At 40.9% G+C, this 22,601-nt stretch overlaps 1 protein-coding gene across 24 annotated transcripts in view; it reads right to left on the bottom strand.

Moving 5' to 3' along the window:
- ARPP21 (cAMP regulated phosphoprotein 21) overlaps window positions 1–22,601 on the bottom strand; it is a 197,198-nt gene that overhangs the window by 42,623 nt on the left and 131,974 nt on the right. For 18 of the 24 annotated variants that reach the window (XM_059488340.1, XM_059488431.1, XM_059488380.1 and 15 more), the window contains 5 exons: window positions 21,316–21,548; window positions 10,380–10,610; window positions 5,893–6,062; window positions 4,274–4,378; window positions 1,617–1,874 (listed from right to left, as the gene is read on the bottom strand). In XM_059488340.1, the coding sequence (XP_059344323.1) occupies window positions 1,617–1,874; window positions 4,274–4,378; window positions 5,893–6,062; window positions 10,380–10,610; window positions 21,316–21,548 (997 nt within the window). The remainder of the gene's footprint in view (window positions 1–1,616; window positions 1,875–4,273; window positions 4,379–5,892; window positions 6,063–10,379; window positions 10,611–21,315; window positions 21,549–22,601) is intronic. The other 6 variants (XM_059488495.1, XM_059488487.1, XM_059488454.1 and 3 more) reach the window with 1 other exon arrangement.

Here is a 22,601-nt window from a genome sequence, read left to right on the forward strand (position 1 = left end):
TTAATTTGGAAAAGAGCTTCACCAAGTAACACTGCACTGTGCTGAGTGAAAACCCTGTGCCCTGCTGCGCATGCAGGGGTGAAACACAGTGCTCCCACAGCAAGGCTCAGCCAGGGGCAGGAGCAGGGGGCAAACCCACCCAAAGCAGCCTATGCAAGGCCAGCCAAGGCAGGTCTAGCAGAGACCCCAGGGTGAACTGGGGGGTCACCTGAGGGGGTGAGGAGCTGCTGTGGTGTCCCTGTCAGGACAGGCAGCACCATCCTGCAGCCCACTCCACTCCACAGCAATCCCTGGCTGGCAGAGGCGGGAAACATCAGTGCCTGCTGCGGTGGCAGCCTGTAACATGGAGGTGCTCACAGTTACCTGGTTCACAGGAAGTGTCCTGAGGCTGGATTAAATGATGCTGGAAAACACTGAGGGCACCTGGGGGTTGTACATGAGGACTAAAGCCTGGACAGCCTATACTTAGGACACACAATCTAGATGGATTCATTAGGGAATTTTGCTCTTTAGGTAATGTTTTTCTCCCAAATTTTAAAAAACCACCAAACCTGCTACATTTGGCAAACTGTGAAATATTTTCCTCGTGATATTTTTCTAGCAGTATTTTCAATTTTTTGTAAAAGAAATCACATTATACTGAACTTCATCTCCTTCAAACTTGTTTTTGCCAAGCCTTCTTTCAGAAAAAATAGCTGCACATTTTTTAACCACAGAAATTATGGATTGCACAGTCAGCATCCAATAGTCCTCAGATTTCTTTTACTGTTAATTAGTGATCTAATTAACTAGATCCTTAGCCCACTTAAAACACTGTAACAGTAAAAATTCTTCATTCCTATGTCAATACCAAATTACATTAATAAACATAAGTGGAAATTTTCAGTGAGAAGCAGTAAGCAAAAACCAACCAACCAACCAACTAACCACTTCCAAGAAGGTTTATAATGAAGTTACATTAAAAGAAATGGTGAAGTTTTTTACTTTATTTTTACATTTTTTCTTACAAAGGATAGTATGAAAACAAGAGAAATGCTATTAATACCATTTAAAGTAGAATTTAAATGAAGTATTTATAATTGGATAAAGAAATTTGTCTTTTTAATGTGTATGCCTTGAAAATTGGCCAGAAAGTCATCTGTGCGTTTTACTTCTTGACAGTAATCACTTTCAATATTCTGTAAGGGTACCCAGGAGACAAGCAGAGATGTTTGGTAGTGAACAGTAAAACATAATCAGTCTTCAGGAAGACAGTTAAAATTACTGATCTGTGACACCTCACATGTTCAAGTCAATTAAATATGATTAACGACTACCTGGGCTGATGTGCATTTTGCTCTTTTGGTACCTGCACAGGGAAGGAGGAGCGTGGGCATTTACTCACCCTCCTCCTTCATATTCATGTGCAGATGTGTCACGGACTACGAACATATGCTCAGAAAGCGTTTTGCAGAGAGGGAAGGATACGATGGAACCCAGGAAACAACAGAGTCCCCTGCTGCCTCAAGATCTGCTAAACTTTTAGCAGGGGAAAAATAAGAAACGATCTGTAACTTCTGTTCCCTCCCTGATGCTGTGAAGGGCAGGGTGCCCAGGGGCAGCGGGGCTTTGCCTACCTGAGCAGGTGGCGGTGGCTGCTGCACGAAGCCCTGGGGCGGCGGCTGCAGCACCTGCTGGGACACCGGAGCTCCTGATCCCGTGAAGCCTCCGGGGGGAAGCTGCTGGCTCGGGGAGGCCATGATGTAGCCCGTCTGCTGGGCAGGCTGCTGCAGCATGGGCGAGGGGTACACGGGGCCGGAGGGCGACTCGGGGTTGTCTCCTGACGACTGACGGCTCAAGCTCATCTGGCCAAACTGCGCTGTCATGTCATCGCGCTGCGGGGCACAAGGCAGGAGAAGGGGACACAGATGTGATGCGTGCAGCAGGCACATGAGTTAGCAAAACAAAATAGGCTCAGAGAGTGAGGGGGGGAAGCAATCACTCAGCTTCGATCCATGCCAAACTTTGCAAGGATCTCAGCAAAAATGGAGGCAATTAAAATGAAAATCACTCTAAATGCTTTGACGAAGACTTCCAGACTGCAAGGTGAATGGCATAATTTGGCAAAAAAGCCAATTATTTTGGCTCTTTCCCCCTGCCACCCTCACCTTTAATTCCAAAATGACAAGTGAACTTTACAGTGTTCAAAAGAAGACATTTTAAATGTAAAGGGCATGGAAATAACATTATGGATACCTCTATCCTCAAATACAGAATTTGTCAGCCAAACACATGCTGGTAATTTCATCTGTGTTTCAAACTGATCCCAAGAGGAATTCAGTAGAATTCAGCTGCAGATCTTTCCCTTTTTGGACTGATTTGAAAAGCCAAGGTTGTAAACATAGAGAAAGTTAAAAGAAAAGCTAGGCCTAATGTTACTGTTTCAAGGCTTTTTATTCAGTGTTGAAGAGAAACAAGTTCTACTATTTGATTGAAGGGGAAAAGAAAAAAAAATCTGTGGTAGGATAAACGTACCATAGAAAGTTATTGGACCTAAGCTTCATTACATGCTAGTAATAATACATGCATTCTGAACTGTATCTGTTCATTCTTGCAAAAAGATTAATACTATTCTATGCTCTCAAGTTCATTCTGTGAAGGTCAAAGATTTACAAGTGTGGGTGTGGTTCTAGGCATCTTTTGTGCCCATAACATAAGACTTTTAAATACTCAAGTCAAACTCCATTGTGTATTAATATGCCAATTACAGATAGGAAATAAGCACCACAAAAATGCTCTTTTTTCAAAAGAAACCTCTTAATATCATTAGCAGCCCTGTGATATTTATTCTCCAAAACCATCCTGCACATGCATTTAATGTCTGGAAATGTCAAAATGTGTTAAAACAAAACAAAATAAAAAATTTGCTTGTGGAAAGCACTTCTGGGACTCACCCTCACACAGAGAGACTCACACAACTGAGAGCAGATGTCATGGATCAATGTTTAAAACACTACTGACAGATCATCAGGTGGTCTATGGAAGTAATGCCGTTAACTTTTCTGTCATCCTACATTCATACTCAGACTCATGAGTTGTCTCTGTGAAGTTGTTCCTTTAGAAAGCTAGGATATTCATTATCAGAATGACAAATGACTGCAAACAGATTCTGCAAGAGACCTCATTGAGCCAGGAATGCCTCTAGATTGTCACAAAAGAGAAAAACACCTTCAAACACATATAATCTATGTAGCGTTTATAAAATGTAATGTGTATTGAAGATAGTCATTCAGATGAAGCCTCCCTATTAAATTAACCAATAAAAATATTAGCTTTCTTGTGACTGTAACTAAGGCAACCTGATATTCCTGCAGCACACTTTTCAACAGAATTAGCACTAAGATATGCAACTTTTGTTCAGCATGGAATATTTCTTTTCCTTCAAATGATATCACTAGTTATTTATAATATTATTTTTTCTGCAAGGACCCATTCAGCTTTGTTTACATATTTTACTATAACTATGTGATATTGGGAGGAAAAAAAAAATCAATCTTAAACAAGATTACTAGACAAAGAGTGAAAAACCACAGAAAAAAATCTTGTGGTGCCTCTTTAAAAGGTCAGTTTCATTTCAGAACAGTATAATCTTAGCCCTGTAAGCACCAAGCTAGAATCAGACTCCAGAAGAACACTCTATTTATTTTCATTATACATGTCCATTGGTGCACTGTCATGATGTACAGCACACCACACCTTCTGCAGCTGGTTCAGTGCTACTCTCCTTCCCAAGTCCTCTGATATCACCAAGGAATAAATCCAGGCAGTGGATTTAGTATATGGGTAAAAGAATATAAAATAAAAATAGTGTTTTCTTGAGGTCTCTTCTCCTGTCTTTGTGGACACAAAAGAGGAATAACTCAAATCTCAACTATTCAAGTTAGCAATTTAAGGTCACTTGGCATTAAGTGAGGAGACATAAGCTCCTACCAGCAGGCAGAACAAAGTATTTTTCTGGAGGGTCTGCTAAGCAGGTAGAGAGCCCTGCTGTAACATCACCCTTCGGGTTAGGGAACCAGAACCAGTGGGAATGCTCGTACAAAATGCCTGTCAGTACCAAAGCATAAAGGTGAGCAGGTATTTAGACAGGGCTGTCGTGTGGGGCACCTGTTGCGGTGCTCCCCAGAGGCTCTTGGACACACATACTCACACCTCCAACTTCAAAGAAAAAAAAAAAAAAAGAAGTAAGAAATATTTAGTACCACAGAAAACAGAAGTAAGAAATATTTAGTACCACAGAAAACTGCTGTGTTGGAGAGACTGGCAGGAGATGCTGGGGAGGATAAGAAACTGCTGGATATTGGACTGATTGAGAAGATGGCTGCATTGTCTGAACAGGCTGCAAAACAAGCAAAGGGAAAGACAATAAATTCCACTAGAGAAAGATAACAAGCACCATCATCACCACCTTTGTTATTGAGAACAAAGACCTCAAACACAGCTCTGAAAATACAGGTGACTCATCACCAGCCTGAGTACAAGAGGTCAAGTACTGAGATTTTAGTCTTCATTTTAGCCTTATACAAAACAACTATTTATTACTGATATTTCTGCCTCTTTTTGTGGATTTGGTGGCTGTTAGATTAAATATAGCCAGAGCTATCCCCTCTTACTCGTAATATGAGGCAAAGCCAAATTATGATTCCACGTTTAATTTGCAGAGATAAAAATGGAAAGCAGCATAGCATAAGTGTATATTTGAATTTCGCTGTTAGTGACTGATTTAACTCCAAGTGTGTCACAGGCAAAGGAATAATGATTGTAAAGCTGCTTTGGGAGAACACAAGAGTTTAAAAAATGACAAAGAACAGACTGTGAATGACCAACAGACAGGCCATCAGCTTGGAGCAGATGTTTATCTAAGCGAAAAAAACAATTTTCCACAGCACTATTACCTTGGAATAGCTTTAGTATTCCTGTCATTTTAACCTTTCATATAACTTCTTACAGGTTTGCTCCTATCTCTGTCTTCTAAAACTGTGAAGACCAGATGAAGAAATAAGAGCCATAACCATATAAGTGCAAACCCAGTAAAATCAAAGCAACTTCACTGAATTCAAACACTGTATTTCTGCATAAGCTGGGATGAAGCTGTGCCAAATTATAAAGCTACACAAGAACCAAAGTAGATCTTGGCTGCTCTGTGACTAATCAGGATATAGGATTCTTGCTGGAGTAGTTCCCTCTGCCTGCTCTGCCCTGGGAGAACAGGCATGCAATCCACAAAATTAAGTTTGAGCCAGACCCAAACCCTGCTGCCCATGCTCAGCCATGTCTGGTCGTGTGCCACAGCCAGCACAGGGACCAGAGAGCCAACATTGCACTGTGCTCAAACAAAATTGCTCTTCCTGCTGCAGCTTCACAACTTCTAGCTAAGAGCAGGATCACAGCCAGAATATTGGTGCAGGCAGAAAACCACCAAACTGGGGCAAAAGTGCTTGGAGAGCACCCACAGACTGGGGCCAAGACAACTTGGGCATGAAAGGGTTTGTAGAGCTCTTGTACTTTATTCTTTGACTCAACTCACTGCTGTCAAAAGAGAAATGTCCCCAGATCTTTGGAGAGAATTACAGACTGCACTTGTTTTGAGAATGAATGGTTCAGCTTCCACTAATGGGTAAATTTTTCAAACTAATTTTATGTAGACATGCACCAACATGCTTAACAGTACTTTTGGAAATTAAATCATCCTTTATATAAAATTGAAGATCTAATCTTCCCTCCCCATCTGCTTTATCCACGTTGAAAAGAACATCCTGACATTTGGTTTAGCTGTGTTCCTCCCTTCTTTCCTCTAGATCATTCTTCATATCCCCAAGAGCTCCTTCTTTCTTCCAGTGACACCACACCTACCTGTGTGACAAGGTGACTTGCCATTTGCTGCTGTGGCTGTTGAACCTGCTGAGGCTGCTGGGGTGAAGGCTGCTGCTGAGACTGTCCCACCACCTGGCTCCTCATTGTCTGCTGGCCACTGGGAGGATTGTATATTGCCGGCGTCCCATCAGGATTTACAAACGGTTGACCTGAAACAAAACGCCCGGCTCTTGCTGGACACTTTTAAGAAAATACTGTTTGCTGTGTGAAAGCAAACGATCTTGCTTTAACTAATCGCTTTTTAGCTGACCTGCTACGGGAGTAAAGGGTTCCTCACTCACAACATCTCATTACAGTAATTACAGAATCAGACAGCTTTTATTTATTTTTCAGGCAAGACTGCAGATATTTGTTTCAGTAGCATGATTTTCCAAGGAATGGATGGAAAGTTACCATGGCTATAAGATGATTCAGATGCTATGGTTACTTGAAATCATTCAGTGATGAATCAATTAACATTAAAATTGAACTTTGGAGCAAACACTGAAAGTAGAGAACATTGCCTTACATTTTCATCTAACACAACAGCAGTCAAATGTACACAACTACTTCTGAAACAATACGGTTTGTAGGAAAGGGTAAAAAACCAAACCCACTCTTGTTACTGATTTACTTACACATGCTAATAACACAGAGCTGTGCCTTATGCTTAGAGGAGCTAGCACTCCAGTTTTCAAGGAAGCAACACTTATGGTGTATTTAAGAATCTCTTATATACAAGACAAATTCTTTTCAGAGTTCTACTAAAGCTATTGAACTCATTTTGCTTCAGGTAATTAAGCTGGGGGGAATAATCTTGCAAAAACAATGTTTGTTTAAAAGAAAAATTTTACCCAAGTCATTGTCTTGAAAACAAAAAAGAAATGGTATTTCTCAGTAGGAAAAATGTTTTCCATTGCCTCAGTTCTCTTTTCACTTCCATCATAAATCTGTAAATCAAAGGAATTATGAATACTTCCAAGAGGAAAAAAAAAAGTAATTTTAGCAATGATGTTATAATCTTTGAAGTAGGTAACTAAGGTATGACTATCTGAGATAAAAAGAGAGATCTGGAGGAGTTCAGTAACTTGGAGTAATAGTAATGAACTTCTGATTTGTATCCTACAAAGCATCTCTATCTGCGCTATCTACTCCTCAGCCTTCTAGTTTCTTCTTCCAATGAATCATGGTCAGAGATGCATTAGAGCACCAGCCAAAGAACCTTGCTTTCTGTCTCTTTAAAGCATCAAGTTTCTGGATGAACCCAACACCACATTCATGCTGAGAAAGGTCATGACTGAGTGGAAAAGAAGCATGGCTAGTTCTGTTTACTGATTTCCTGATTCTTGCTGTGAACCCCCTGGGTGACTATGGCATGGACTCCAAACTTTGGGAATCTCAAGCCCCAGAAGTACTTTAGAAGACAGAGGAAGCAGGATAACACAATCCCAAAGCCTGTGTCAGATGCTCAAGGGAAGCTAATAAAGAGCATTTCCTGTGGCTTAATGAAAGACGGCAGAACTGAGAGTCTAAAGTCCCAGCAACACTTTTAAAGATAAAAAAAAAAGAGGAGACTTCTCATGAAGAAATCTTGAAATCAGAAATGAAAAGGAGACATCAGAAGGTAACAGGGAAGACATTTGTAAGTTATGAACTTTGGCCCTGATAGAAGGGCGAAGATTGCAATGTTACTTCAAGGAGTACCAATGAAAAGAAAATGCTCTTAAATTGTCAGAGGGGTTAAGGAAGAATGTGTCAAGAAGAATCCTTTAAAGGGTAAAGCAGGTTGGTGAAGTAAGTGAAATGGAGAGCACAGCCACATAAATGGCTCTTTCCCAAAGCAAGTACGAAGCTTGACTATCTGGGGAAGGAGAAAGGTAAAGCAGAGGAGAGAAAATAAAGGAAACTGCAGATATGGAAAAGAAAGTGTGTATTCCCAACATCTGGTAAGGAGCACAGTTATCCTCAGAGCAGGAAGAAATTGACTGCATCTCTGGATGCCATTAGAGGCTTGCACAGTCAATGACTATGTAGTGTGAAAGGAAGGAAAGATCTTTGAAGGACATGGTGTTATGATCAAAAAGAGAGAAAAAGACTGGAAGTAGCCACTCTGCAAGAGGAGAAGAAAGAGCTAAACAATGGTATGACACAGGGAAAGAAAATCTATTCATTATCGGAAACAAAGATCTTTTTTCCTTTTCTTTCAACTGTCTTCTCTTCATCTCTGTTTCTGACAGCATCCATCACTTTGATAGTCGATCACAGCATCCAGCAATCTAAATTTCCTCCCATGGAGCTCCTTTTGTAATGTTTCCCTAATAAGATGCAAAGATTCTGAGCCCAAAGAGTGACAATTTTGCAGCATGTATTTTGCTGCATGTGAAAAACACAGCAGATGCCGAAGTACAGTCTGACTTCCAGCACAAAGTATCAGCATGAAGCTAGGAGTGTGAGACAAGAATTTCAGGTTTTTAAAGAAATCTGCACTCTCCATTACTTTATTATGTATATATTTACATGGGAGCTGCAGAAACAGAACACAAGGTTTGAAAGAAACACAAAATAATATGTACACAAAAACACTTGCTCCCTGAATGTTAACCATACAAACATGCATGGGTTTCCCAATGATGCATCTGCAGACAGAGGCACACAGGGAGGGAAGATAAGGTGCTCTGGTCTAGAGACAGTATTGAAATGCATTATATCTATAGCAGAAAAAAAAAAGACTCCCTGTGTACCAAGCAAAAATCTGAACTAGCTGCTGCAATTTGCTAAATTGACAAGATAGATGTAGGAGATGTTCCTCTTACAGGGCTCTTTCAAGTGTGGTGAGCTCCAGTCTCTGTCCTTGCCAGGAACAAGCCAAAGAACAATCCTGGCCAGGAACAAGCAGCATCTCTCAGCTGTTTGAGGGCTCCATGCAGCAAAATTTCCTTTCATTTGTTTCTCAGTCCTGTCACCTGAATTACAGTTGACTCCTGCCTAGGCCTGATGAGTTCTGTATGGAAATGGACCATATGGTGGAACACAAAATGTTGTCATCTGTATTGACCAAGAAATTTCAGTGCTGCAGACAGAACTGTCATCTACCAGAACAGAAATGAGTAGATGAATATAATGATGGATGTTTTCCTTGCTGACTGTATTAGGCTGTCATGTCAATATTGGTTTGGAAAAAAGTACTCTTAAAGAGTAAAGGCTCTGGAAGAGTAAAGGTTGTGCAAGTTACTAAGTCACCTCTCCGGACAGAACTTAGCAAGCTTACAACATTCAAATCTAAACAAACAAGAACTCCTCTTTAATTTTAAATATGCTGATACATATTGATCAGCCCCAGACATCACCACCTATAAATATCTGTGGTAAAACTGGCTGAAGAATTTACCAAGGCTGCATTTTCCTTAAAGGCTGCAACTTTCTTGACTGAACTATGGCCAAAAATTGATTCTTAGTAGTGGACACACAAGTAAGCTTTAGGCATTTCCACCAAAATAGTGGAACATAGGGATGTAATACACATAAAATACAAGTTATAAACAAAAATCCCCGAAGAAGAAGTTCCTGAATGTCCTTTTAAGGACTTAGAAAAAAATATTTTGGAGTTTAACCCTCAGCTCTCAGTATAATGGAAGCTACATTTCACTACAAGCTTTCTTGTCTTAAACACAGCATAACTCAGCTAAGGCTGACAGCACAGCTAGCCGTGGTCACTGGAAGAGTCTAAATTACCAAGGAAGCACCACACCCTCAAACTCCCTGAACCTTCTTAACACTGATACTACAATATGGTGGGGAGCAACAGCATAACATGATCCAGACTTCATCCAGACCAAGGAGGCCTTAAGCTTTCATCAAGCACTCAAGTTCAAACTGAAGAGTTTCTGAAATGCCCACAGCACTCTGGTGCTTGCAAGTGCCTCGTTTGTGAGCTGCAATGATGAAAACTATCAGAAATTTAAGAGTTACATCTTTGTCTTATCACAAACTTCACAATTTAAATACAATTGCTAATCATATAGCTCACATAAAATTAATTCTGAAGTGCAGATTCAAATGCAGCCTTTAAGCCTTTTGAAGTTCTGCTGTTAAGCAAAATCTCTAAGAGTATGACTTTATATTTTGGTTGCACCATATCTCAGCATACTTGATATAGAAGAGCATTTGTCCTTATTGATGCTAACAGGATCTTAGAGGATTCAGAGAGCCAGGGAGCACCAGGACTGCTGAATGATGAATATCCTGTCTGGGATGGAGCAAGAGTGTTTTGTATCATTTCCCACCAGCTAAGCCACAACAGCCTCAGAAATCAAATCTAGCTTTGCCTGCATATTTGAAAACAACAATTTGCCAAACATCATTTCAATGTATATTTGCTCATAAAGTGCCTCCAGAAAAACATGTCTGGAAGCAAGAAACCTGCCGATTCACGAGCTGACATCAGAAGCCCCAAAGGGCAGAATCAGGCACGAGGGAGCTGTACTGACCTGTGTGAGGGTTGAGAAGGATACTGCCAGGAGGGATCCCTGCAGCTTCAAGTGGAAGAATGATATAGCTGGTGTTGCTGGGGGCCACCTGGCCACTCATCCCGTTCTCAGGGTAGGACACGCTGCCCGAAGAATTGGCTGTCACCCCAGGGACGAGAGATGCACTTTGGAGAGGCTGATGTATTCGTGACAGGGATCCTGAGGAGCCAGCACTGCTGGAAGACTCTGAGCCTAACAGGGAGACACAAGCACAGCAGGAATGGGGGGTTATAAGGGACACCAGTCCCCACCAGATAGGGCGCATACAAGGACAGCCTTCACAGACTGCAAAGGCATCCACCACTCCATGCCCAGCTGGTAGGAACAGGATTTTCACTCCCTACTGAACCCAGTAGCCAGTGGTAATTTTCACAACTCAAAAACCCACTTTCCTCATGCAACATCAGCTTCCTCCCAGCCAATAAACAGATTTACCAAAGAGGAACACAAAATCCTCAGCATGTACTTATAATACCAAGGTATCAGTTCATAAGGCATAAAAACTAAACACAGTGTTTATAAATGAAAAAAAAAAAAACAAAAATGGAACAAAAAAAAAAAAATCACCTAACATTCTCTGCAAAGCAACAGCAACTGAGTTATCGGTCCTGTCACAAGGTAGCTGTGTAATATCCATATTAACTTAAAGCTACCTAAGATACTACCTAAGACTTTTGCCACTTCAGTTTTTCAGCCTATCAAACCTATTAAAACTGAACAATCAAGATAAATCAACTGTGCTAAAACACATTTGTGCCTGGAAAAATGGGAAGACACATTGTTTTAACCCCCCAAAATAATATTCAGACTTCTGAGATACTACTTGATTAGACTGTAATTTGCTTCACATAAAAAAAAGACAAGAATTTCTGAGAGCATCAGGTGATCAGCTTCCTTAAAGCAGGATGGTATGGATGCTTACTCCACAGAGCAAAGTATGTTTTAATAGCAACTTCTTTCATTTTACTTGAGCCCCCTGTCTATGCATCTAACCTCCACAGCGTTTATCTGCAGGTATAGACTAAAAGCAAGGACAGAATTCAGACTTCAGTTTAGCAAACCTCTTTGAGGCAAATTATATCCTTTCAGATAGGGGATACAGCAGGTGGACCCTGTAGTGGACTGCTTTGAGGTTCAAATTAATTTTCAGTCAAATGCCCTTGAAATTCATTTATTTTCTCATATTTAGAGAAACGAGAGCATAAGAGGTTTCTTCTGAAGAAATCACACCACCATCCTGTTACTTAACAGAGGATTTTTCCACAGATTACTGCAGGTTGCTATGTAACACACATTTTTTTATCCATCTTCTTCAAACTTTGGGTTCATACAGCAATCACTACAGACACAGTCCTCTCTATGAGCAGTGCACTATTTGCCATAAGTAGGACCCTACATCTGCTTCTCTGGTATATAATCCAGAAAGTAATAGAGATTTCCAAATAATTTTTTCATTTCATTAAATAAGTCTTTCAATAAAACATCAAAGTTGTACTAGTTGCTATATTTTTCCTTTCCTCGCAGACTGATGTTAGAAATTTAGAAATATTATTCCTAAAGACATAGTTTTATTTCATTTCAGATTCCTGTGTTTCTACAAATTGCAGTTATTCCTGGAGGCCATCCTCCTCATCAAGATGCAAGTAGTATTTGGCATCTTCCTTGCATCTGCAAACACAACTGCTGGAGTTCAATTTTCCTTCCACATCAGTTACAAGGTCCTTTGCTGTATTTCCCTGGCCTTTCTGCATGCACTTCATGTTGTTTCGTTGAGTTCTCTCTTTACTTTCTCCTCTTTTCCTTCACCTTTTGAATTCACTGGGTCAGGAAGCTGCCTGGAGATGGTAGTGGTGATGAGATTTCTTAAACCTCTCATTATTTCTAAGCGTGTGTGTGAGTAGTACCAAGCCTGAGTTCAGACTCTCTCCGCTTTTTGTGCCATTCCAATGAAACGCTATTGGCACAAAAGAAGATTGCAGCTCTGACATTCAATTGTTTTGGTTTTTTCTTTCCTCCCTTTCTGCTGTTCTTATGGCAGAATTATGTATTGATCTACACCAGCTTCTGAATGATAAAAGCCAGAGGACTGCAATGAATTCAGGTGTACTCATCACATGGCATGGAAGAAGTGGAAAACACTTTGAGGCTACCCCCACACATTGGTCAAGCTCATAGCTTTGAAATGTCTGCCTTAGAAGATGCAAGATCTGCTCTCCCATGTCAGCAGATCAAGTTAGTGATTTTGAAATAACACAAATAAGTCACAAAACCATTTCAAGAATTTTCTGAATTTAAAAAAGAAAAAAAAATCCAGAAATTACTGCTGCATCAATTTTCCCCCCATTTACACTGTATAAGAATGATCTACTTTATTTAGATCCATTATTGTAACTTATTTCCTATCATTTTAAGTCTAGACCTATTCAGCCAAGCAAATTCCAACACTAATATTTGGAATTAACACCAATTAATCTTGTCTTTGTAGCTCTGATTAGCTGTTTTCACGCTGCCTGAATTTGGAATGGGAAATCACTTTATAATGAATTCAGTACTGTAAAAAGGGGAAAAAATAAACTATCTGACTTTATTCAGATTCATATTAAAAGATGTCTTGCAAAAGACTTCTGAAAGGAACTTGGACTAAATGAGATTTTTGCCCCCATTACATAATCTAACCTCTTTTTTCAGCATGCAATGATGGATAGTTCTTCTAGATTATTCTATAATTTTCTTGCTGCTTCACAGTTGAGATAATAATAACCTTCACATTCTCATCACTTCCCATTAATATATTTCTAAATATTCTGAGAGATACAGAAGTTCAAAGAGCTGTAAAGAAAAAGAGACAGAAAAACCACCAAAAATGCTTAATAGTTTAGAGGGTTTGCAGAGGGAGAGCATGGAAATGCCATTAATTTTCCAATATTCTAAGCAAAAGTGAATGATGCAACATGTCTTGCTCTATATTCCTTGGATCAGCATTCAGTATCTGATGACTTTGAACATCTCTGCTCATCTCAACTTTCAAGTCCAAGGCAAATTTCTCCTTTCTTATCAACTACACTCTCAAATCTATCCACTATCACTGCTTACTCGAGACCATCATCATTTTCAGGATGGTGAAAATGATGATGCTCTAGAGGAAGCAGTGGAATGGAATACTGGAAGTATTTTTGTCTTGGATATAGATTCCTGGATTAGAAATATTTACTTGCTACTTCTGTAAGTCACCTGCCTTTCTCTATGCAACAATATATTTTGTGATCTTTTAATGAAATGGCACGTGCTCATGTGAACATGACTATTTCTCTCTAAGCTGCACTTCTAAAAATAAAACTGATGCTTCAGCACTGTCAGTGGGGAAGATTATGACTGGAAGCAGTTGGCTCGTGACCTGCTGCCCATACATCAATATTCTGACAGTTTCTGCTGGACTTACAAGATTCATCAGGCTAATGCCTAATTCAAGTAAATTATAAAGAAGGAAAAATCCAGTTCCAAAACTCAAGAGGAAAAATATAATATACAGGACATTTTATTTAAGAAACCCCAAAGCCTAAACAACAAACCAACCAAACAAACCAGCAAAGGAAGGTTAAGGTATTAAAATGCCTGCAGTAATGTATTGAAATGCCTTTCTCAACAGGAGTAGCAATGAGCACCTAACAGGAGAGATTAGACTGGGTCTCAGATTACTTGGAGCCCTGCCAAGGAAGCTAATGATCCCTACAGATCTGTATCAACACAGCTAATACCCCAATGCAACCAGCTTTTTGCAGCTAAAGGGGAAAGAAATATACTCTGACAGATGTGCATTCCACTGAATGGAAAATGCATTAAGAGAAGCTAAAGGTGCAATAGCTACAACTTTTAAGCCTCCCAACAATTATCTAACTAGAGATGTAGATACACATAGAACATTTATGTGAAACACATATTTTCTCATGATGTTAAAACCTGTTGCAATGTGTCAGTGACAATAACATGGTAGTTGATAGGCTAGATTTTGTCTTTTTGGGTGTTACAGGCTGAACATGTACATCATTGTGCCCCTACAGTGACAACCATTTCACTTACCACTCTTAGACAACCCTGGAAAGTTTACTGTATTACTAGAACGCTAAACAAATTTCACTTGGATTGCCTTCCTACTATTTAGGACATTTTGCATGATGCCCTAAATAGTAGGAAGGCAATCCAATTGAAATTTGTTAAATTATTAGCTCCCCATTTGATATTGAATTATAGCTTAGAACATCTCCTTGTACCTATAGAACTACAGAATAACAGAGAAAGAAATTTTATTTGCATTGTACAATCTGTGCTTTTCAGTAGAACAGGGTTTTCTAAATGATCAACAGGTGCATGAAAATAACCATCAGAACCAATAGGACAACCATGCAATGGTTTTCAAACACCCCCTTTTGTGAAGTTTGCAAAAATGAAGTAACATAATTCCTTTGCTAAGCTCCAATTCCTGTGCAGCTGAAAACAATAAAGTCTAAGACTAATTGACACTACTGGACTCAACAGCAGAGAACAGCATGTTCTGTGATCTCTCTGTGAGCCTAAGGGGAAGCTAACATCTTTCTGAGCTTCACCTTCTGCTTGTTTGCTGTGTACCATTAATTACTGATTTATCACAGGTTAGGGGCAGAACATTTAATTTTGGTGACAATACAAAAAGCGATCCAGAAAGGCTACAATGTTAATACTGCATCACTGTGTACCCTGTTGAAAGCAGCTGTAAGCCTTCTGTAAAAATCCTGAAAATTTTATTACTCCTATGCTCAGGAAGAGTGTTTAACAATGCTTCTGGATGACTGCCATATATATAGAGAATAATTTTCACATTTGAAGAGACCATAAATATTTTCCATCATTTAGCCAATGAAGAACATTTTGACCAACTAATGATTTCACACTGATTCAATACAAATTTTATGCAAGACAAAAATATTTTAAATTTATTACTGTGAACCATAAAGCTCTTCAGAGAAAAGTCTTTCTGTAGGAGAACTGGGACAGAATTGGTGCCCAGCAGACTCTGGCATGCTACCAGGGCAGCATGTCTAATGTGGGTAGCAACACCTCTGCAATTCCATTTCAACTACTGTAGTGAACACAAGGGAAAAAAAACCAAACCAAAACAAAATCACCCAAAATAAAAACAAGATCAACCTTTAAATGTTTACTGAACTACAGAACACCAGGGCTGCCTATGGCAAAAGTAGAAAGTAATGAAGATAGTATGCAAAACATTCACTATCAAGTATCACTTGGTACCTAACACACCTTAGAAAATGCAAGTATCACATTGACTACTGTATGAAAGCACTTAGCATTTTTTTGGTGAAGGGGAAACATTTTACCAAGACATATTTCCCCATTGTTTTTTGAATTGTTATTCTTTTCTGCTTTAATGCCATTCAATAGCATTTCAGAGAGAAGGACAGAAATAGTGATTAGGATAGTAGTTCTTATGACTTTTTTCAGGCTGACTGTTTGACTTTGTGTCCTGGCTTTGAAGTTTTGTTTTGATATCCAGCCTTGCTCCTCTTCCCCACTTCTTCCTTTTATCTTGCTTCTCTTTTATTCTTTTTGTGCCTCGGCTAGCTTTCCAGTTAAATGCATTCCTTAAAAAAGTCAAAGCATTTAAAAAAGAACATGGAATTTTAATATCACTGATGTTTTAAAAATGTATTATAAGAGCTTTCATTTGAAAGCAATTTGGGGTTTGGCGTCTACAGGGTGCAGATGCATTTACAAGTATTGGCATGCTTCACAAGTCTCTTCTTTAATACATTTCCTGAGTGCATCCTTTTTACTATGCTTGATTTTAACACTAAAATGGCTTCTTAAAAATATTGCCCTTGCAATTAGATGTCTCCTCCAAACTGGATTTCCCTGACACCATTTTAAATGCTCTGCACTTCTGCAACACAATGTTGCGGAGAAATACATTTACCTGCACTTTACTTAAGGTAGAATGATTAAAAAAAAAGTATAGCAGGATCTTGTGCCTCCTCCTTAATTCTTGCACAACAAATTAAGTTTTGATGCTATTCAAATATTCATGGGAGGCAAAGAAATCTGGAAGTGAAACCATGCTCTATTCCCTAATTCAAGCCCCACTGTATGGGCTATTTAGTCTATATTCAAATAAAAAACACACTGGAGTGTAGTTTCAGAACTACATACACACTGAAATTGCACCTTGCCTTCATGGAGCACATCCCATAGGCAGACAGAACATATGACAGGAAGGATTCTGTCATCTCTCCATCTGGCTGAACACAGGGATGAAGAGACAGGGGGCAATGGCAACAAGCTCCTGCCCAGCACAGCAGGCAGGTCTCCTGTGTGATTATCTCACTGTCTCAGGGGCCCTGGGATAACAGATGTGAGCCTCTGCAAGTGGAACCAAACAGCAGCAAGGATGGCGGTTCACTTGGCTGTAGGTTAATTCAGATTGCTCCCCGCATCAAAATTGCTTCCATAGAGAAAAAAGGATGGGTCATGGGAGACTCGCTTCTGGAGGGAACAGAACACCCAATATGCTGATTAGACTCATTTCTTGCGGTTGTCCTCTGCCTCCTCAGTGACAGAGTTAAAGATATGAAAATAAAACTTTTCACTCTGATACAGCTCTCACTTCATTACTGATTTTTCAGTTAGGCACCAATGAAATCCCAAGAAGATGTCTGTGGGCAATCAAGAGACTTCAAGGCCTTGGGATGACTGATTAAGGGATCAGGAGAAAAAGTAGTGCTCCCCTCTGCCCTTCCAGTTGCAGGGATTGAGGAAGGAAGAGACAGCAGATTAAGAACACACTCTGAGCATGCTGTCATTGACAGAACTTTTGGGGTTTTAACCACAGGTTGGTTTATAGAATACCAAGCCTAGAAAGACAGGTTACACCTGTCTGTCAAAAGGGGAGAAAGTATCTTTGCAGAGGAGTTATCAGGTCTTTAAACTAGATTTGAAAAGCAAAAGGGATGCTATGTAGCATGCCAGTGTTTAAGGGACGGTGTTCCAATAAGGTTCTTTGTTCTGACATCCCAGTGGAGTCAGGGGATGGAGATTCATGAGGCAGTGAAGACACAAAGGTTACTGATGTGTTAGAAATTAAAGAAGTGCCTGAGAATGATCACTAGGAATTACAGCTTCTTCCCACAAAAAGGGGGCAGGAACAGTAACTCAATTTAAGGGCATCTACAGCAATGCACACAGCATGGGTAACAAAAGAGGAGGAGGTGGGAGTACCTGCATTGCAGGACAGCTGTGACACAGCTACCATCCTAGGGTGGGATGACTCCCACAAGGGGAGGGCTGCAGAGGATGGCTGGAAATGCCTCTGAAGGCATACACAAGGAAGGACAGATGGTGGGATACACCTTTTATGTTAAGAGAGTGTTTTGATTGTCTAGAGCTTGACAGTGGTGACGAAAGGGTTGAGTGTTTATGGGTAGAAATCAACAAAATGCCAACAAAGCAGGTGTCAGGGTGGGAGTTTGTTATAGACCAGCCAAGCAAGATGAAGAAGCAGATGCAATATTCTAAGGGCAGACAGGAGAAGTCTCACAATCACTGGCCCTTGCTCTTACACATGACTTTGACTTACCAGACAACTGCTGGAAATCGGACCCAGTTTAAGACGTTCCTGGAGTGTGTGGAAGATAACTTCCAGGCACAGCTGGTGAGGGACCCAGCTAGGGAAGGTGCCCCAGTGGACCCGTTTTTGTGAACAAAGGACTTTTGGGTGATGTGATGGCAGGACGTTTTATTGGGCACAGTGATCACAAAAAAGACAGTTTTCAGTTTTCAGAGAAGTAGGGAGAGGGGTCTGCAGATTGGCTACCTTGGACTTTCAGAGGGAGATTTTGGCCTTGGGAGGAAGTCCTGATAGACAAATGAGTCGAGGAAGACTGGACATTCTGCAAGAAGGCTGTCTTAACAGCAGGAGTAGGTTGTAACCATGTGCTAAAAGACAACTCAGCATGGAACACAGCCACCCTGGCTCAGGGTAAAAAATGGCTATGAAGGGAGAAAATTAGAAAGGCCAAAGCTCAGCTAGAACTTAATCTGGCTACTGCTGTAAAAGACAACAAGAAATGTTTTTATAAACATATTAGCAACAAAAGGAAGGGTAACTATGATCTCCATCCTTCATTGGTTGGAGGGGGAAACAGTCACAAAGATTAAGAAAAAGGCTAAGGTACTTAATGCCTTCTTTGCCTCAGTCTGTAATATCCAGACCTGTTCTCTGGGTACCCAGAGCCAGAAGACAGAGACAGGGAGCAGAACAAGGCCCCCAAAATCCAAGGACAAAGGTAGTGATGTGCTGCATCACTTAGACCCACACAAGTCCGTGAGGTCAGATGGGATCCACCAAGGGTTCCGAGGGAGAGGATGGAAGTGCTCACTGAGCCACTTTCATTACCTATCAGCAGTCCCAGTGGCATCTCCCAGCTAAGTGGAAGCTAGAAAATGTGACACCCACCCACAAGAAAAGCCACAAGGAGCATGTGGGGAACTGAAGCCCATCAGTCTGACTTTGGTGTAAGAAAACTTACAGAGCAAATCCTCTTCAGTGCCATTATGTGGCATGTACAGGACAGTCAGGCAACAGGGCCCAGCCAGCATGAGTTTATGAAAGGCAGGTCCTACTTAACCAACCCAATCTCCTATGACAAGGTGACCCACTTAGTGGATGAGGGAAAGGCTATGATTGCTGTCTACCTGGACTTCAGAAAAGCCATTTTTCAACACTGTTTTTCATAGCAGTCTCCTGAAAAATCTAGCTGTTTACTGCCAGGATGGGTGTACAGTTCCCCCTGGCTGATGGCCAGGTCTAGAGTGGTGGTGAATGGAGTTACACATAGCTGGAAGCTGATCACACGTGGAATTCCCTAGGGTTGGTGCTGTTTAATGTCTTTATCTATAATCTGGATGAAGGGATCAAATGCATCCTCTCAGGAAATCTTCAGATGATACCAAGCTGGGAGGGAGCGTTGATCTGCTGGAGGTAAGACAGTTTTACAGAAGGATCTGAGCAAGCTGCAGCAATGGGTTGAGGCTAATTTTGTCATTCAATGAGACAAAGTGCCAGATCCTGCCCTTGGGTCACAACAACCCTATGCAGTGCTACAGGCTTGGGAAAGAATGGCCAGTGGAAAACAACCTGAAGGTGTTGGTCATCAGCCAGCTGGATATGGGCCAGCATAGTCACCAAGAAGGCCAATGACATCCTGATCTGTATCAGCAATGGTGTGGCCAGCAGGACCAGGGCAGTGATTGTCCCTCTGCCCTCTGCACTGGTGAGGCTGCACCTCAAATCCTGTGTCCAGTTCTAGATCCGCAATACAAGAAGGACTCTGAGGTGCTTGGAGCACGTCCAGAGAAGGGCAATGGAGCTGGTGATGGGTCTGGAGCACAAGTCTGATGAGAAGTGGCTGAGAGAACTGGCTCAGAGTTCTTTTTGGTCCCTACAACTACCTTAAAAGAGGTTAAAGAGGTTGTAGCAAGGTGGGGGTCATTCTCTTCTTCCAGGGAACAAGTGACAGGATGAGAGGTAATGGCCTCAAGTTTCTAGAGGTGACGTTTAGGCTGGATACCAGGAAAAAATGTTTTCACTGAAAAAATTGTCAAGCATTCTAACAGACTGTCCAGGGAAGTGGCTGAGTCACCATCCCTAGAGGTACTTAAAACACATGTAAGTGTGACCCTTGGGAGCATGATTTAGGCGTGCACCTGACCATGTTATGTTAATGCTTGGACTTGATTACCTTAAAGGTCTTTTCAACTCAAGTGACTTTATGACTGACTAAAATTTTAAACTATGTTCAACATCCAGAGATCTAAAATGTAATTACTATGTCAATGGCTTTATTTATTTATTCTAAAAACTCCATTCCCCAGCATCCTGAACCACACAAAAGCTACTGCAAGATTTGGGGGATAGGAGTGAAATTTGACCAAGTCAGGTTTGATAAACTGGGTGTAAATTAAGTACCATCCATAAAACACGCTCAAGCTGAAAGAGCACTAAGTGCTACATATTGATTACCATTTGTCCTGTACTATAGGTATCAAATGAACCAATCTGATGGAATCATCTGATGGCCTCGTTATTTATTATGCACTTTCAACCTAAAGTATAATAGAATAGCTTAATGGCATAGCTTGAAATTACTTAGATCCAGACCCTGCGACTCACTCATATGTTAATGTACTTGTAAAGTTAATGCAAATAAATCCAGAATTTCCACCAGATTCATAGTCCCCTTAAAGGATGTTTTTGTTTAATGGGAGCTAAAGAAGAAAATTGAGAGATTGTGGGACCTCTGTGAGTCCATGGCCTCAACTGGCACCACCAAGGCAGAAGCTGTACTCTAAAATACAGATGGAGTGCACTTTAGGAAAGACAACAAAATGTTCTTCTATTTCTCCTCAGATATCTGACATTTAATTATTCACAACTCATAAATATTAATAAAAAGGTAGAATCTGTGTTTTCTCTGAAAGGAGAACCACCTTTCCAGGCTACAAGTGCAGTACGTGTATGGTGTGTGCACATTATACCCCAGGGAAAGCCTATCTCTCCTATGATTTGCAAACCTCATGCACTGCATTTTTTCTTGATTCCTAAAAACTCAGGAGCAGGCACCCACATACCAGCATCCACAGAGGGACATACACATTTCCTTTGTACAGGAAACACAACTGTTGATGTATTTTTCCATCTACGGAACCAACCACGAGGGTCAGACTACCTGGTGTCTGAAGGTCCCTTCCAACCCAAACCATCGTGTGACAGACCATACTCAGACAAGCACCAGCACAGACATTTATCACCACACAGCAAGAGACACTGTGAATCCAATACAGTACTAGCTACCTGTTTTAGACAGTTTGCCGGTACTTCTGTTGCTTGATGAGCTATCTCCTCTTGTCAGGACGGTTATCCCACCAAAACTGGCTGTCTTTGTTATGGCTGGCTTCAAATTTCGGTTTGAGCTGTCCGAGTCTGTGCTGCTCCATGGCCTCTGGTGGTCTGCCCACTTCAATTCGTTCTCTGTACTGCTCTGTCGACTGCCAGATGTCTTCCCAATGCTGTCTCTGTTGCCCCTGCAGATATCATGAAACAAAGATTTATACACAAATAAAACCATGTCAAGGCAAAGTCTATCTTCAGGTACCCTGCAGCAACCCAAATAATTAAAAAAGGAGATACTCTGCCTTCACAAAAGCAGGTCTGAAATGGAATTTGACCCCTAGACTTATCTGCCTTCAGCATGTAAACACTGCTATAACCTTTTTACATGCATGGCACTTACCACCCTCCCCTTTTGGATGTCTCCAAAGAGCACTTTACCAGATGGGGCTGACACAGCAGTCTTATGCAGCACTGATGCAGCATTTCTGTGCCCGTTGAGTGTTCTCTTCCCTCAGCAAGCCCCTCACCACTTCTCACTTTGCTGTCCATCCACTGTGATGTTCTTGTCATCAACTTCACCTGCACTCTACCTTATTTCTATAGGAGCTTGCCCCCAGCCATTATCAGCTTTGTGAGCTCACCCAAAGCCTTTCCTAAACATGTGTCCTCTCAGTGTGACCCCAATCTCTTCACTCTTAGTGCTTCACTTAGAGACCCACAAGTCAGTTTACTTTGTTTCCACTCTGCACAAAATAATACTAAAATTTCCTGGGTAGAAATGCTGCCTGTCCTTGAACAGTTGCAGAGCACCCAGTGTACTGTGAGTAATAACACAGTAAATCCTGTGATCAGAATTTGGCTTATTTATGGTAAACTACTTGCACTGTGCTGCTAAAATGACAGAACCAAAATGCCTACAATGGCTTAGTGCACCATGACTGTTATCCCAAGTGGTGCTCATAACACTGTATTTGGAAGGATTTTAAAAGACATTTTCTACTCCTCTGTCATATATTACAGTATAATAGCTTGCAGGCTCAAAACTCTTTCTACAGATCAAAAGGATGGGACTGTATCGATTTAATTTTTTTTGGTCCCCTTTTTCCTTGTGGACTTGGTTCCTGCTTTTTATTTGGAGAACCTGCTGAGCTGTGTCACTTGGGACATGAAGGAGGCAGCATGTCAAAGATGGGATCAGGCTGTTGCATTCCTCGCCTGTAACAGAGCCTCTCTCAGATGTGATC

Source organism: Ammospiza nelsoni, chromosome 1 (genome assembly GCF_027579445.1).
Source record: "Ammospiza nelsoni isolate bAmmNel1 chromosome 1, bAmmNel1.pri, whole genome shotgun sequence".
Taxonomy (NCBI): Eukaryota; Metazoa; Chordata; class Aves; order Passeriformes; family Passerellidae; genus Ammospiza; species Ammospiza nelsoni.